The sequence below is a fragment of the Xyrauchen texanus genome, chromosome 11, assembly GCF_025860055.1.
Source record: "Xyrauchen texanus isolate HMW12.3.18 chromosome 11, RBS_HiC_50CHRs, whole genome shotgun sequence".
NCBI classification, from domain to species: domain Eukaryota; kingdom Metazoa; phylum Chordata; class Actinopteri; order Cypriniformes; family Catostomidae; genus Xyrauchen; species Xyrauchen texanus.
The window spans coordinates 2,053,793-2,071,136 of NC_068286.1; the positions used below are offsets into that span (position 1 = coordinate 2,053,793).

The window sequence follows — 17,344 nt, forward strand, 5'->3', positions numbered from 1 at the left end:
ACAACATTTTTCCCCTCAAAAAAGCTGTAATCAGTGGACATCTGAACAAAATGTGAATGTGTGACTATAAGCAACATAAAAATTTAAATATGAAAAAACAAAAATAAAAAAAAAAACTATTACGTTGGTATATGAGGGTTGGAATAAACGAGAAACCTTTAGGAATGTTAAACATCTCATACAACATTTCACAACACTCTTAGTACATCAACAAATCAACTGAGAAACAAAAAAAGGTCTCTGAAAGATGGTCACATGATCATTGTGGCTTTTCAAAAGGACTTTCACTATCATAATAAGGTGCCGAGCCTTTTTATTCTGTTCAGACAGCAGCCCAGAGAGAGGATTATATAGAAACCTGAGTGAAAACAACACAGGGAATTTCTCACAATAATAATGACTTCAGCACATAAAGGTCAGTACAAACACTTTAATAATCATGATATTTTACACATTCAATATTTGTTACATAAAACTAAAAGCCAGGAATTTTACTGAAATGACAGCACTTTCTGTCAAGTTCCTGCAGGAATTTCTTGAAATATTCTTATTTGAAAAATTGGAACCTGATGTATATATAAAATCAGACAGTTTAAAGTGAGAAAAGTTATTTTAATCAATTTAGCTGTAGTGCTCATGATTCAAACAATTGCAATCCACATAATGTATTTGCTTATCTGTGCTTTTTAACTTACATCAAACAATATATCTCTTGGTTACAATCTCATTTAAGCAGTAATATTTTAATATAACCAGTATTAAAAAATAAACTAAGTTACAATTTAGCAAGCTCATACATTCTGGGCCAATCATCCTCAACAGCAATAATAAGCATACATACTGTATAATCTAAAGCATGTATTTAGAAATGATTACATATATTGATGATAATGTATATATACACACGCAGCTGATCACAGTACAAGTTTTATGACTAAACAAAAATATGCAAAATGAGAAAGTCATGCAAAATAAAGTCAACTGCTGGAAGCTGTGTGAAGAAAAAGACAAACCTCAAAGCGCCATCCTCTTAATGTAGCATATTTATAAATTCAACAAATTAAAGAGTCTTTTTTTATGGTTTGGGTTAATCTATTTAAGTGGTTTACGAGGAAATTTCTAGTGTTCCCAATATTCAAATCGCTTAAAAAACATACTAAACAATGTTTTATTGAAAATGTAAAAATGCAGTTGCATTTTGTGAGAGTTAGGTTTAGAGGCAGGGTGTCTGTCACCCCAATCACCTTTGCTTTATTCAGAAAAGGCCAATGAACATTAGCGAGTGGAATTTGCATGCTTGAGTCACCAGCACACAGAGGCAGCTTTTATGGAGGAATCATGTTCTCACTGCAAAAACATGCCCATTAGAATGTTGCGGGCGTGTCTCTCTTCCTTCTTCATGAAGAGAGCCACTGCGACTGCCTCCCAACGCGGTCCGTCCTGGGTTGAAACTCAGGTGGCTAAATCGGCGAGCACCGCAGGCGATCTGGATGTGAATATTGGAGCGTTTCTGCCGCTCCAATTCTTTCCTCTCATCCTCCAGCACGCGGTTTTAAGGCGGATTTAATTTCTCATTCTGGGCTTGCGATGAGGATGAGTTATCGGTCGCAGCATCGGAAGGTGGGCTTCTGCTTTTGGAAGTGGACAAATCTTCTGAGCTCCTGCTCGCGGCTGGGTGATTGGTTTCTGGACTAGGAGCATGTCTCACAGCCGCGCCTCGGTGCCCTTCTTCCCAGAATTCCCAGAAGTCATGGAAGGCACCTTTCTCTGCCCATACACACTTCGTAAGCACGTCCACTTTAACTACACTCGACGGCGAAGGTGCTAAGGAATGAGCTTCCCCAGTTAGAGCACGCTGTTGCGGTGAGTTTATGCCCACAGGGCACAGCCACCTGGAGCAACAGAGTTTTCTTCATCACTAGTGGTGAAGGATTACAATGCTGTGGATCAGGCCGCCTGGTTGCTGTGTCCAGTTCACACCCTCACACCCTGCTCATCTGTCTGGAATGCACACAGAGCTTTAGAAGCTGGCCCATTGGATTGTGTATGCCATTTCTTTGGCTTACCAATCTCGAGACTTGCCGTGCCCCTTGGGAGTCCAGGCACACTCCACTCCTGGGCACTAGCAAGGCGCGCCTCTCTAACAGACATATGCCTAGCAACGGGTTGGCCACACCCAATAACTTTGTGAGGTTCTACAACCTACTCATACAACCGGTTTTGACCCGAGTGTTACGGGGTAACAACAGGTAGACCAGGCAGCCGGTTGGGTGTATTGCTTGCATCGCCGCTTTTCCCCTTTTTCAAGGTGATAATGTGCGCTATCTTGTCTACAACAGTTCCCCGTGACTGGTGAACACAGGACATCCCTTTAATTTCTTAAGCACTCCTTGGTGACGAACTCAGTGGAGGAGTGACACCACCAGGCCCAGTACTCTTGTTATGCCCATTTTCAGGTGAGCCTGCATACTTGGGCTCAGTGCTCCATACATGTTGATTCCCCTCTCAGTAATCCCGTATGATGCGTTTCCACTGTTCGGTTTCCCCTCAGGTGAACCCTGTGTTTCACCTCGATAGAGCTTCGCTCTGCCTCAGCCACTGTGGCTGTGTACCCTCTCCGTAGATAGGGTCCTCCCCAGTGGCATCGTTCCACATGCGAACTTCCCCGTTGGTGAGTCCATGTGAGGTATTTTCCACGTGTTAACCTCCCTCCGGTAGGATGTCATCTCCGTAGTGCTCTCCATCCTGGAGAGGGAAGAGCACTTCCCCAGCACTATTCTAGTGGTTGGGAAATAGTTTAATATAAAAATCAGGAAAAGCCACCGCCTGGGGCTTCCTCGGGTAAGTGCCTCCTCCCACCATTAACAGGACCAGGAAATCTTCTTACCTAACTCGCTGGAAGGTCACGACATGGTCGAGCACTCGCTGCTTGCCCATGTCTGCCCTGTACCTCGTGACACAGTTCAGCACCTGTGGCATTTGGTATAGGAACCCCTAGTGTCACTACATTTACACAACGTCAAGTGATTGACAGATAGGAAACGTCTTGATTACTGATGCAACCTCTGTTCCCTGATGGAGGGAACGAGACGTTGTGTCCGTCCTGCCGTGGTGCTGAACCGACCACTGACATGGCCGGGACTCTCTCTCAGCTCATCAGCACAAATCTAAATTAATGGTGCACGCATCTCCTTTTATACCCATATGTCCGGGCAGAGAATGACAGGAAAATTCCACTTTTCAATGTTCATTTGCCTTTTCTGAATAAAGCAAAGGTGATTGGGGCTCTCAAGAGCGAACCCCTAGTGTCACTACATCGACACAACATCTAGTTCCCTCCATCAGGGAACAGAGTTTACATCAGTAACCAAGACATTCTTAAAGTATAAAAATCAATATGTCAATGGAGAGTCCTCATAATCATAGCTGCACCAACATGTGTGTGTGTTTGTTTAAAAAAAATTCTTTGTAGTATCTGATCTGAGGATCATTCTATTGGGTAAAACTGGAGCTGGAAAAAGTGCCACAGGGAACACCATCCTGGGCAGAGACGCATTTGAAGAGACCAATATAATGTGTGAGAAACAGAAAGGAATGGTGGGTGGAAAGACCATCGCTGTAGTTGACACTCCAGGACTATTTAATACATCTATTACTGAAGATCAGTTGAAGGCTGAAATTGAGAACTGTATGGTGATGTCTGCTCCTGGTCCGCATGTGTTTCTGCTGGTGATCAAACTGGGAGTGAGATTCACAAAAGAAGAGAGGGACACAGTGAAATGGATTCAAGATAACTTTGGAGAAGAGGCTTTGGGGCGTACCATCATTCTGTTCACTCACACTGATCTGCTAAAGGGTTACTCCTTAGATGAGTACATTAGGAAAAGCAAATATTTACCAGAAATAGTTGATAGTTGTGGTGGCAGATATCACTCATTCAACAACGAGGACAAAAGCAATAAAGGTCAGGTCTCAGATTTGTTTCAAAAGATTAAAAAAATTATAGGGAAAAATGGAATGAGGTATTACACTCTTGAGATGTTTAAAACAACTCAACAGAACAGAAACACAACAGAAATTACATGGAAGGACAGAATGACGCTGCAAAAATTTTCATTTGATTTGTGCTTAATTGTATTGTTAGTATGTTTATTACTAGGCACACTGTATCTGAAAAAAGAGCTCCTAAAGAAGGAACAGAATGAGCAGCAGCTGAAAAAGGAGCTTGAACAAAAGGAACAGAATGAGCTGCAGCTAAAAATGGAGCTTGAACAAAAGGAAAAGAATGAGCAGCAGCTGAAAATGGAGCTTGAACAAAAGGAAAAGAATGAGCAGCAGCTGAAAAAGGAGCTTGAACAAAAGGAACAGCAAGTGCAGCAGCTGAAAATGGAGCTAGAACAAAAGGAACAGAATGAGCAGAAGCTGAAAAAGGAGCTAGAACAAAAGGAACAGAATGAGCAGCAGCTGAAAAAAGAGCAAGAACAAAAGGAACAGAATGAGCAGAAGCTGAAAAAGGAGCAAGAACAAAAGGAACAGGAAGGGCAGCAGCTGAAAAAGGAGCTAGAACAAAAGGAACAGGAAGGGCAGCAGCTGAAAAAGGAGCTAGAAAAAAAGAAACAGAATGAGCAGAAGCTGAAAAAGGAGCTAGAACAAAATAAACAGAATGAGCAGAATCTGAAAAAGGAGCTAGAACAAAAGGAACAGGAAGAGCAGAAGCTGAAAAAGGAGCTAGAACAAAAGGAACAGAATGAGCAGAAGCTGAAAAAGGAGCTAGAACAAAAGGAACAGAATGAGCAGCAGCTGAAAAAGGAGTTAGAACAAAAGGAACAGAATGAGCAGAAGCTGAAAAAGGAGCTAGAACAAAAGGAACAGGAAGAGCAGAAGCTGAAAAAGGAGCTAGAACAAAAGAAACAGAATGAGCAGAAGCTGAAAAAGGAGCTAGAACAAAATAAACAGAATGAGCAGAAGCTGAAAAAGGAGCTAGAACAAAAGGAACAGGAAGAGCAGAAGCTGAAAAAGGAGCTTGAACAAAAGGAACAGAATGAGCAGCAGCTGAAAAAGGAGTTAGAACAAAAGGAACAGGAAGAGCAGCAGCTGAAAAAGGAGCTAGAACAAAAGGAACAGGAAGAGCAGAAGCTGAAAAAGGAGCTAGAACAAAAGGAACAGAATGAGCAGCAGCTGAAAATGGAGCTAGAACAAAAGGAACAAGAAGAGCAGAAGCTGAAAAAGGAGCTAGAACAAAAGGAACAGAATGAGCAGCAGCTGAAAATGGAGCTAGAACAAAAGGAACAGAATGAGCAGCAGCTGAAAAAGGAGTTAGAACAAAAGGAACAGGAAGAGCAGCAGCTGAAAAAGGAGCTAGAACAAAAGGAACAGGAAGAGCAGAAGCTGAAAAAGGAGCTAGAACAAAAGGAACAGAATGAGCAGCAGCTGAAAATGGAGCTAGAACAAAAGGAACAGAATGAGCAGCAGCTGAAAAAGGAGTTAGAACAAAAGGAACAGGAAGAGCAGCAGCTGAAAAAGGAGTTAGAACAAAAGGAACAGGAAGAGCAGCAGCTGAAAAAGGAGCTAGAACAAAAGAAACTGTAGTTTATTGCGTATTTACAACTTTAGATTTTAACAAATTTGTAGTATTTAAACATTTGCTACCTACATGTAATTTAACTGCTCAATGTCCTTATAAACATTGTGAAATGACACACACTCTGGATTGGAATGTAGTTTAGGTATGTCATGTTTTGGGAATCATTGTTTTTATTTCAATATAATTATTTAAACTAGACACTTATACACATAATAATAAGTGCTTGAAGTGGGGTGGGGATTTCAGTCCTGGAACATATAAGCAATATATTGCAATATAAGCATTGTAGTGGTAGTGTATTGTGAATACTGGCCCAGTAAATGATTAGGTGACTGATAACATGTAGATGGAAGTTTTTTTAATCAACCCTTATTTATATATACTCTCTCTCTCTCTCTCTCTCTCTCTCTCTCTCTCTCTCTCTATATATATATATATATATATAAATGTATTCTATGGTCAGTGCCAGTGCTATGTGTCTACCATGCTTTTCATGTGGACTTCGATGCACAAATCACGTGCTTTCCATATCTAAAGTGAAAAGATAGCCAGCTGAAAAAACAGCTATTTTTGAAGATGATTGTTATGAATACTACTTCTTTCAATTAGTGAACACCAGAATTAGCCATTGGGAAATGTTTAATGTTAACTGGATTGGAGCTATTTTAGTGAATTTCTGTCTTTATACTGTGGAGTTTGGAAAATGTTAATAAACATTTTTTGTTAAATATTTTTTTGTTCTATTGTTCTCTTTCCAAAGAAGGAAATAAATGCATTTTGACAGGAAGGTATTATAAAATCACATTTCAGATGTATATAAGTCAAAAAGGAACTTGAAGCATTATGTGTGAATAAGCAGTGATAGATATCTGAAGGGATGCTGATTGGAGAAAAAAAATCTAGAGTAATCTGTAGAATTCCAGTTATTTGTTTACCTTTATTATAAGTGTTGTTGTTACTGCATTTGTGTACAAAAGATGCAAAGAATTTGAATAGCTGATCATTACTGCATGTGGCCTGACATGTAAATAATGTAATTATGTAATTTAGAAATGAAACAGCCAGTGATTAAATCTTTTTTAGTTGGCTTTATTCCATTTTCAGTGGAATTCAGAGTTTTATTTTAGTAATATTAAGGTGACACTATGTATAAATCATGTCAAATTGAAAACCTTCAAACTATTCTCCATTTGACTGTGGGCGTACACACGTATGTGATGTATGTGCGCTATTGTGGACTAATTCTTTTCAGGAGTTTAGACCCATAAATATGTTTTATAGTGATTTAGTCTCATAATATACATCTAGATCTCCTGACCTCCTAACGCGCACTCTTGAATTGTATTGTATATTATAAATCTGCTGAATGTCATTCTGGGGAAATGTCTCATAGACATGTTGCAGATGAGTAAGTAACCTAAAAAATCCATCGTCCAGATGTAAATAGTGATGCAGGAGGAAGAGTATCTGGAGGAGCGGGTGGAGCTGTCCCACTTTAACCACTGCATAACAGGAAACAATGTAATATTACGTTTGTGCACACTGAAATGATATCTTGTACCATGTGACTGGGAAAACATTAAACTTAGTGCATATATGAAGTCTTATGGAACCCAACACAGATTTTGTATGAGTAAAATTCAAAAACACTCTAAGATGGTAACGAGCCTGTTTGAGGTAAATTACATTAATTGAGCGCACCACACGAGCGTTCCCAAAATGGAGGACGATCGTCAAATTGTACATATTTTCACAAATAAGAGCATTTACACCAATGACAACACAAGCATATACGTGTGTTATGCAACCTGATATATGTGGTCCACAGTCATACCTGTTAAAACAGGATAAAATGAAGAGACGGGAGAAACAGGTCTGCGCTGCACGTAATCCCAAGCAGTTACGTAGGCACGCAGGCGCAGTATCACTTTTTTCACCCGCGATCTTCTTCTTCTTCTTCTTCTTTCAAAGTTTTAAGGCGGTTGGCAAACCAGCTAAAAGGTGCATTTACCGCCACCAACTGGACAGGAGTGTGAAGCATTAACAGAGTGAAGCAAATTATCAAAAAAAAAAAAAAAAAAAAATATATATATATATATATATATATATATATATATATATATATATATATCTCAACCTATATTCTGTTAACCAATCCTGTTTCCTTTAGATACCTCATTAAAGCACTATAGACCCTTTTCTCTTTCTGTGCGTTTTGAAATATGCTATTGACTGACAATGTATCAATACCTATGTAGCTTAATGTTTCTGCAAAATTGATTCTTTCTCTGTCGTATTCTGTGCAATGAATCAACACGTGTTCAACTGTTTCTGACAAGCCACATTTATCACAATTTGCAGATTCTCTTTTTCCTATGATGAACATTGAGTAATTAAGGCATGTATGCCCTATTCGAAGCCTAGATATTATGGAATCTTCCTTTCTGCTTCCGTATTTATTTCTCTCATCCCCAACTTTATTTTGAATTTTATACAGATGTCTTCCTTTTGTCTCCTTGTCCCATTTCTGTTGCCACATCTTGTTTAGGGCAGATTTTATTATTGCTTTGACTTCAGTTTTACTCAGTGTTACATTAATGTCTATTACATTACGCTTCAAAGATCTCTTTGCCAACTGATCAACCTCCTCATTACCCTCTACCCCCACATGTGCTGGAACCCATAAAAATGAAATATTTACACCTATTCTGTATATTCTGTACATATTTTGTAGTATCTCATACAAGATATCCTGCCTGGACTCTGACTTTCCACTATTTATACTCAGTAAAGCTGAATAGGAGTCTGAGCAAATCACTACATCCATGGGATGAACATCTTCCACCCATTGAAGTGCCATTAAAATTCCAATCATCTCTGCAGTATATACTGAAGCATGATCTGTAATTCTCTTTTCAATACTATATTTAAAATGTGGAATATAAACTGCTGCTGCTGCATGTCCAGTATCTGGATTCTTAGATCCATCCGTGAATATTTGAATACTGTTATAATATTCTTGACTTAGGTGCTGCTTCACAACTATATCCTTTGTTATGCTTATTTCCTTTGTTTGTATCTTGTCTTGCAATGTTAGATCTACATCCGGTTTAGGGAAAAGCCATGGAGGTATTGATGGTATTACCACTGTGGGACTAATATTTATATTATTTATTTCTATGTTCTGGGCTTCTTTTTCTACATTCCATCCAAAACTATTTATTTCTCCTTTTCCATACTCCCAGCATTTTTCTAGGATCTTTTTCACTGGGTGATTCTCATTGTGTCCCTTTAGAGTACTCCAATATGACATTTTTAATTGTAACCTCCTAACATCCAGAGGCATTTCTGCCATTTCTACCTGCATTGCTGGAATAGGGGATGTTCTGAATGTTCCACAACATATTCGTAATGCTTGTGACTGAATACCATTTATTTTCTTTAACTTGGATGCTGATGCTGAGCTGTATATTATGCATCCGTAATCTATTATTGGTCTGATCATTGCACAATATATTCTTTTTAGTGATTGCCGACTTGCACCCCAATCTACCCCTGCCAGACATCTTAAAACATTTATTCCTTTTTTACACTTATCTATTATTTTCTTTATGTGACTGTCAAATTTAAGTTTTGAATCCATCCACAACCCCAAATATCGAATTTCCGATACTTGTTCTAATGTTTGTTCATATAATTTTAATTTTATTTGTGGGCTACTCTTCTTTTTTGTGAAACAGATAACTTGCGTTGTTTCTACTGACAATTTGAAACCCCAGATGTTTACCCATTTTTCCACTTCCTCTACTGCTCTCTGCATGCTTTTTTCAACAAATTTAACATTCCGTCCTCTTTTCCACATGGCTCCATCATCTGCATATAGGGATTTACCTATTCCTTGTCCTACCTGAGAAAAAATGTCATTAATCATTATATTGAACAATATTGGGCTACAAACACTACCTTGAGGAGTACCGTTATCTATTGTGTATATTTTTGAGTAACTTGAACCGATCTTGACCTGTATTGTACGCTTGAAAAGGAAATCCATTATCCAATTATACAACCTTCCTTTAATGCCTATTTTATCCAACTTAATTAATAGTCCCTCCTTCCACAACATATCGTATGCTTTTTCCACATCAAAAAACACTCCAACTAACACTTCTTTATTTATAAATGCTTTCCTGATTTCTGATTCTAGACATATGATAGAATCCATTGTATTGCGACCCTTTCTAAATCCACTTTGATGTGGGCATAAAAGGTTTTTATTTTCTATTGTGTAATTTAGTCTAGCTATTACCATTCTTTCCATTATTTTACATAAGTTTGATGTTAGTGCAATTGGTCTATAGTTAACTGCTCTGGAATGATCTTTCCCAGGTTTGGCTATTGGGACAACTACTCCATGTTTCCAGGAAGAAGGGAGTTTTCCTGCCTTCCATACTTTATTGAACAGATGCAATATGATATTCAACGATATATCTGATAATTTCTTTATCATCTCATTACATATATCATCCTTTCCTGGAGATGTATTTCTTAAACCTGTCAATACCTGTTTGAGTTCATATAAAGTAAAATCTTCATCCAGAGTGTTTTCAGACGGCCTTCTTTGGACCATGATATTAGGATTATCTCTTATTGCTTGCTCTCTTTGCCTTCTCATATCCTCTGATATGTTACAATTACTGTGTATCTTTACAAATGCTTTTACTAACACCTCTGCTTTTTCACTTTCAATCATTATATTTTTGTCCTCATCTATTATTACAGGTATATTTCTATACATTTTATTCCCTCCCATTTTCCTAATCATTCCCCATAATTCACTTATATCTACACTCTCACCAATTTCATCGCAGAATTGTCTCCAGTATTTTCTTTTAGCAGATCTAATTACTCTTCTAACCACTGCCTGAGATCTTTTGAATATTATCACATCCTGAAAGGAATATGTTTTCTTTACCTTTTTAAACGCCTTATTTCTAATTGAGATTACCTCACTGCAGTTCTCTGTCCACCATGGTACACTTTTTCCTTTTCTTTCTCCTAAACTTTTCCCAATTATCTCCTCAGCGGTACTACAAATGATCTCATTAATTGTATTATTTAATTCCTCAGGTTCCTGTTTATCATTTACAATTCCTAACAATTTAGCCTCACTTACTTCCTTAAACTTTTCCCAGTCCGCCGTTTTAAATTTCCACCTGGGGATTTTCTGTTTTATATTTTGTTCCACTTCTATACCTACTACACATCTGATGGGGTAATGATCACTACCTATTGTAGTTTGATCAAGCACTTCCCACTTGCATTGTCTTGCCAGACTTTGAGACACTATAGTTAAATCTATTGCTGACTGATGACCTCTTGTTACATCTATCCTTGTTGCTCTTCCATCATTTAAACACACTAGATCATTATCATTTAATATACTTTCCACCATATTTCCATTATGATCATTAATTTCACTACCCCACATTGTACTATGTGCGTTGAAATCCCCACACCACACTAATTTGAAGCTACCCTCACCACCAACTTTTTGTTTTAAATCTTCTTTAATCCTATCACAAGGATTATAAAAGTTGATTATTCTAATTTTCTGATTTCTTGTGCTTACCTCCACCACTATCGATTCAACTTCTCCATTCACATCTATCTCCCGAAATTCTAATCCTTGTTTAATTAGAGTCACTACACCACCACCATTTTTTATTTTCCTATCATTTCGTAATACTTCATATTGAGGAACAACAAAGTTTAAATGAGGTTTTAGCCAAGATTCTTGTATGCAAATAATATGTGGTTTTTCTTCATATTCATCAATATATTTTTAAATTCTTGCCCATTTGCTATTAGGCTTCTAGCATTCCATTGCAATATTATCAGTACCATTATAATCCTCCACATGAAGCCTGCGAGTTTGTTATTTGCATCTTTAATTTCTCGTTTACCTGTTCAACTGTTAATCCGTCTGCCTGTAAGTACTTTTCTGCTGCTCTAATTATTATTCTTATTCTTTCTGTACGGCTTTCTGTTTGTGCTGAGCAATTTATTACTTCCGCCATAAAGGTGGTAAACGCCAGTTTGTCTATATTGATGGTGTTATTACTTATTATCTCTCGGGTCTGCCTCTGCATTCTTTGTTCATCCGCACTCTCTTGTGCATTTCTCTGTTCTGTCCCTTTCACTCTTTTTATGGCCTCAGCGTAACTTATTCCTTCCGTTATTTTTACATTTTGTATCTTGACAGCATTCTTTCTCACCTGACACCCTCCATATGCCGCACTATGCTCCTCTCCACAGTTGCAGCACTTTGGTTTCACTCCTTCTTCACACTTTCCGTACTCATGATTGCCACTACATCTTGCGCACCGTTGTTTCCCTTTACACACCGATGCCACATGTCCATATTTTTGACACTTGAAACATCTCAATGGAGGGGGGATATATGGTCTTACTATATAACTCATAAATCCTAGAAACACTCTTTCTGGCATTCTATCCTCATCAAAATTAAGCATCACCGATAAGCTGTCCATTCTCTCCTTATTATTGGTATACTTTAATCTTCTAGCTTCAATCACTGAGCGCCTGATATGCTTTTCTTGATTACCTCTTCGGACACATTAGTGGGGATTCCTGTGATCACCCCTCTCACCCATTTTTTATCTCCCACTGCTGAGCAATTTACTTTTTGTCCCATCAAAGATTTTAGCCCAAGAGCTTTCTTTTGTTGACTACTATCTTTACAGAAAAGCAACAGTTTACCTTCCTGTAACATCCTAGCACTTTCTATGTTTCCAATCGTTTCTTTTACCGCTTTTGACAGTTTTAAAGGATTCACAGATCTTACACCTTCTGTCATGAATTGTATTATTACCTTATAATCTTCTTTCCTCCTTCTAGTCAGATGGTTTTCTCTCTCACTATCCGTACCCGATATTTGGCTTACACTCTTTTTCCTTTTCCGATTTTCTACTAAGTTCCATTTACTTTGATTATAACCCTCACTCCCACCGCCTGCATCTTCTTCCATCTCCGGATCGCTTCCGGAACTACCGTCACTTCCTCCCATTAACGCTCCAGTCACTGCCCAGTGTTGCCAACCGCCACGCCTCGAAAAAAACGTACCAGTCGCCCAACACAGCAGGCCGTCACCTTCACCCGCGATCTCCCAAACTCCTCTTTCAAAGCCACAGTCCACTTTCAAAATACGAGTCCCATTCTCATTAAACAGAAAACTGAGGTTTCAATGTAGTCAACTCTCCACAAGAAATAACAGCAATAAAGCATCACATTTCTGTTGGGATATTCTTATATCTACTGAACATTACAAACATTATCCAAATGTGTACTTACTGTACTTTTGGTGTATCATAAACACAGTTTTCAAAATGAGACAGTTCAGTAGATTGGGAACTACCGTATAAAGCTCTTTTTAGACTTGGGAGGAAGTTTTGAGTTCTGAAATTTAAACAGTATTTTTATCATCATGGTTACTGTTGTAACCTCCGTTCCCTGATGGAAGGAACGAGACGTTGTGGTGACACAAGGGGTCTCTTCTGTGAGCCTCACGTACCTCTGCACTTGAGAAAAGGCCAATGTCAAATTGGCAGACAGAATTTTCATGTCCCGCCACGGGACATACAGGTACAAAGGGGAGCGAGCGAGCATCTGTCAGACACATTTTTGCACTGAGGAGTCAAGAATAAGGTTACGGCGCATTACAGTGCTAGGGACAGTAACGTGGCAAGGGGAACACAACTTTTTTTTACTTCCATCTGGAAATGGAGGTTACAACAGTAACCATGACTTTCCCCTTCTGTCACTCACTCGACGTTGTGTTGATTGTAGTGACACAAGGGGTCCCACTTCAAAACGCCATGCACTAACACGTATTACGTGACTGCTGAGCAAAAATGTGTCATATACCGCTCTTAGGTTCCCAGAACCCATACAAAAACAGGCAAAATGACTTGCATGGGAGCCAGCTGGCCAGCCGCGGCCTTTTCTCTCTCTATGTTTCTCGTCATAAAGTTAAAAAGCAGCTTATGCTACCTTAAAGCTATAGATGCTTCGAGGAAGGCGTCCTTTTCCATTCCTATTCTTTCAGGGGGGAAAAGGCTCTCTGGAGGCCACAACCTGCCCAGACGCAGGTTAGAATTCGACTCTGCGTGAGCATTTTGATTGGGAGTCTGTGTAAATTCCAGTTGAGAACTTGTAAGTCCAAGATTGGCCGCAACCCACCGCCTTTTTGGGTACGATGAAGTAAGGGCTGTAGAAACCCTTCTTCATCTCGGCTGGAGGGACAGGCATCCTTGAGTGGCAGAGTGGACTGCTCGTAAAGTGCTGGTGTTTTCGAGCGCATTGACGTGGAGTGAACACCGATGAAACGAGGCAGGAGCCTGGCGAATTTAATCGTGTAGCCGAGTCAGATGGTCTTGGCCAGCCATCGCGACGGGCTGGGAAGCGCAAGCCATGCGTCTAAGCTCCGTGTGAGGGGCACTAACGGGACAACCATTTTCGGAGGCAAAAGCACATCCCGAGGCTTGGGTGCTGAGAAAATATTCAAAGCACTTACCTCGCTCCGCATAGGAGGAGGTCTTGTAGGGACGTCTTTGAGACTCGTCAGTGTCCGGGGAGCCGGGACTGCAAAGTTTTGGTGCCGGGGTGCCGTGAGAATGGTGCATGCCGGTCTGATGATCCAGGAAGTGAGGAAATTGCTCTTTTATTGACTATTTGGGTACCGCAGCCCAAAGGGCGAAAGAAAAAGGGGAGAACTGAGAATTCTCCTCCCGGCCCTCCATCTGGGGACAGATTGATGCTTGGCTGGTTTCAGCGCCCCGAGCCAGTTCGTGGTGCTGTGAAACCGAGCCCGCTGCCATCCCCATGTCGCCTCCATCACCAACTGGGTCATCCTCATTCCTGTGGGAAGAAGGAGCGACGCGGGGGGCGGCTGGAGAATGACGCGGGGGGTGGCTGGACTGGCGTTCACTTTGAGAAACGAAAGCCATGACCACAACGTTGCCATGGTCATGTCCTCGCACTAAGAATATGAACCATCCACAAATGCTTTCTCAGTGCGATTGCTACCCAGGCACACGAGGCAGCATCTATGACCGTCGAATCTGGAGAGACAATGACCACATCCAGGAACTACACAGCGGCGGAAGGGCATCTTTAAAAAGATGCGTCCTGAAAAGTACGTTAAATGATCACCAGAAATAAACTATTTTAGAGGAGAATAAACTCTTTCAGAGACAAACTCTTTAATTGAGATCACACAACCGTGGCGTCCTGTTAATCGTGATTGAAAATAAGTAATTCAATAATAATTCTATTAATAATCCCAGTGAGCAGTGGTAGTAAAGAGTAACCTAACCCTGACCCTAACCCCTGAAGGCGACTGTGGCAAGGAACACAAAACTTCATAAAGGTGTTGGTTAGTGGAGAAAAATAACTTTGGGATAAACCAGACTGATCCTCTGACTAACATGAATATGATGTAAATATTACTTACGTATAGTTCAAGTCAGTGTTAAGGGTCAGTGTTTAAACATCGATTTTGTATGAACTGTAAGATTAATGGCTAATGTCTTTGAAGTCCATCCTGGATTAACGGCAGAAGTTCACATAGATGCAATGGCTAAATAGATGAGTCTTTAGTCTAGACTTAAACTGAGAGGGTGTGTCTGCATCTCGAACAGTGTTAGGGAGACTATTCCATAGTTTAGGAGCCAAATATGGAAAGGATCTTCCTCCTTTTGTGGATTTTGATATTCTAGGAACAATTAACAGGCCAGAATTTTGTGATCGTAATGAACGTGATGGAATATAGTGTTGTAGAAGGTCACTTATGTACTGCAGAGCTAGACCATTCAAAGCTTTGTATGTAGTTAATTGAATTTTTTAATGAATACAGAATTGAACAGGTAACAATGTAATGATGATAAAATGGGGCTAATATGATCATATTTCTTGGTTCTTGTCAGCACTCTGGCTGCTGCAATTTGATTTGGCACTCTGCTGAAAATGCCTCTCTGAGTTCAACATGATCATGCACAAACTCTGAGTTAAACTCAGGTTGAGTGAACTAACCCAGAACTGGTTCTGAAACCAAGACCCGCGAGTAAGCAATGCTTGGGTTAATCAATCATGAGTATAGGGTTTATATTACAATAAGTTAACCTTGCTTTCTGGACTAGCCCCCTGAAGAGATAATTGCTTCCCTGATCTTGTTTGACAATAAAGAATTGTATCCATATTTCATTTCCATCTTCCTGTTTTTATGTTGCGTCCTCAAGACCCCAAGACCATAGTATCGTAAAAATTCACTGTCCCTTGTAGGTTAAATATTAAACATTGGATGAAACTGTATAATTTATCATAAACTTTTTATCATTATTACATTGATATGTTTTCATACAATGAAAGGCTGGAATCTGCATTATATGAGTCAGTTTAGGCTGACCTGTAAGATTTGATGTCATTATAACATGCAATGTTGGAAATTTATTTTAAGAAAGTTGTGCATCTGCCCTCACCTTTTCACAAAAGTAAATCCACAGCAGACAGACAGTATGGGATGATTGGCATTTCTTACATTTTGATTTTTGAGTTTTAAGTCCCAACTCAAGGTCCTTTCCCAAGTTTGTTCCCCCTGTCATTTCCTGTGCATCTCCACTTTCCTAATATCCATTAAAATAGACAACAGTGTTCATGGGGAGTTAGTACAATAACTAAATCCCCATGTAAAAGTCATACAGCTATTGGAAGTCTTGCTGTAGGACAGCAACAGAAACGTTAAGGTGGTGACGATGTGAGGGGAGCTGGTTAATCCAAGATGTAGGATGCCTTCAAGTTTTGTGTTTTATATGGTTCTGAAAACACAATAAAAGGAAGAATATGACACTAGGCACATTAAAAGGGCATTTAGAAACATAGAAAATAGCAGAAAAGCAAACAAATACCTAAACACAATATTGGCTGATCCAGCGGGTGTACGTGAGCATAAAGTATGATAAAGGAATAGTTCACCCAAAAATTTAAATTCTCATTATTTACTCACCCTCATGCTATCCCAGAAGTGTATGACTTTCTTTCTTCTGCAGAACAATATGCAGAATGAAGAATATTTCAGCTCTGTAGGTCCATACCACACAAGTGAATGGTGACCAGAATTCTGATGCAACTCCAGTGGTTATTATTCTATAATATATACTATTCCTTTAACCAATGATTTCTGACCTCTGTTTATTTTTGCCCAGTGCATCCATGTAGCGCCTTCAAGTGGCATTTGCCATTTTTTAGCTGCCAGTCTGCAAAAGTTGTCTTGTTTCTCAGTAGAAAAGACCTGATCTGTGTGATAAACAATTTCAAGATATATAAATAAGATTTTATGAAGGTAACAACATTTTTTCGGTCAAAAAAAGCTGTAATCAGTGGACATCTGAACAAAATGTGAATGTGTGACTTTAAGCAACATACAAATTTAAATATGAAAAAACAAAAATAAAAAAAAACTATTACGTTGGTATATGAGGGTTGGAATAAACGAGAAACCTTTAGGAATGTTAAACATCTCATACAACATTTCACAACACTCTTAGTACATCAACAAATCAACTGAGAAACAAAAAAGGTCTCTGAAAGATGGTCACATGATCATTGTGGCTTTTCAAAAGGACTTTCACTATCATAATAAGGTGCCGAGCCTTTTTATTCTGTTCAGACAGCAGCCCAGAGAGA

The 17,344-nt window shown here is 39.3% G+C and overlaps 1 protein-coding gene across 1 annotated transcript; it reads left to right on the top strand.

Annotated features, from left to right (window-relative positions):
• The first annotated feature begins 328 nt into the window (after positions 1-328).
• LOC127651728 (trichohyalin-like) lies at positions 329-5,678 on the top strand. Its single transcript, XM_052137711.1, has 3 exons — positions 329-415; positions 3,473-4,044; positions 4,489-5,678. The coding sequence occupies exons 1-3, from the start codon at positions 397-399 to the stop codon at positions 5,587-5,589; spliced, it is 1,692 nt and encodes a 563-aa protein (XP_051993671.1). The 5' UTR covers positions 329-396; the 3' UTR covers positions 5,590-5,678.
• Positions 5,679-17,344: the final 11,666 nt, after the last annotated feature.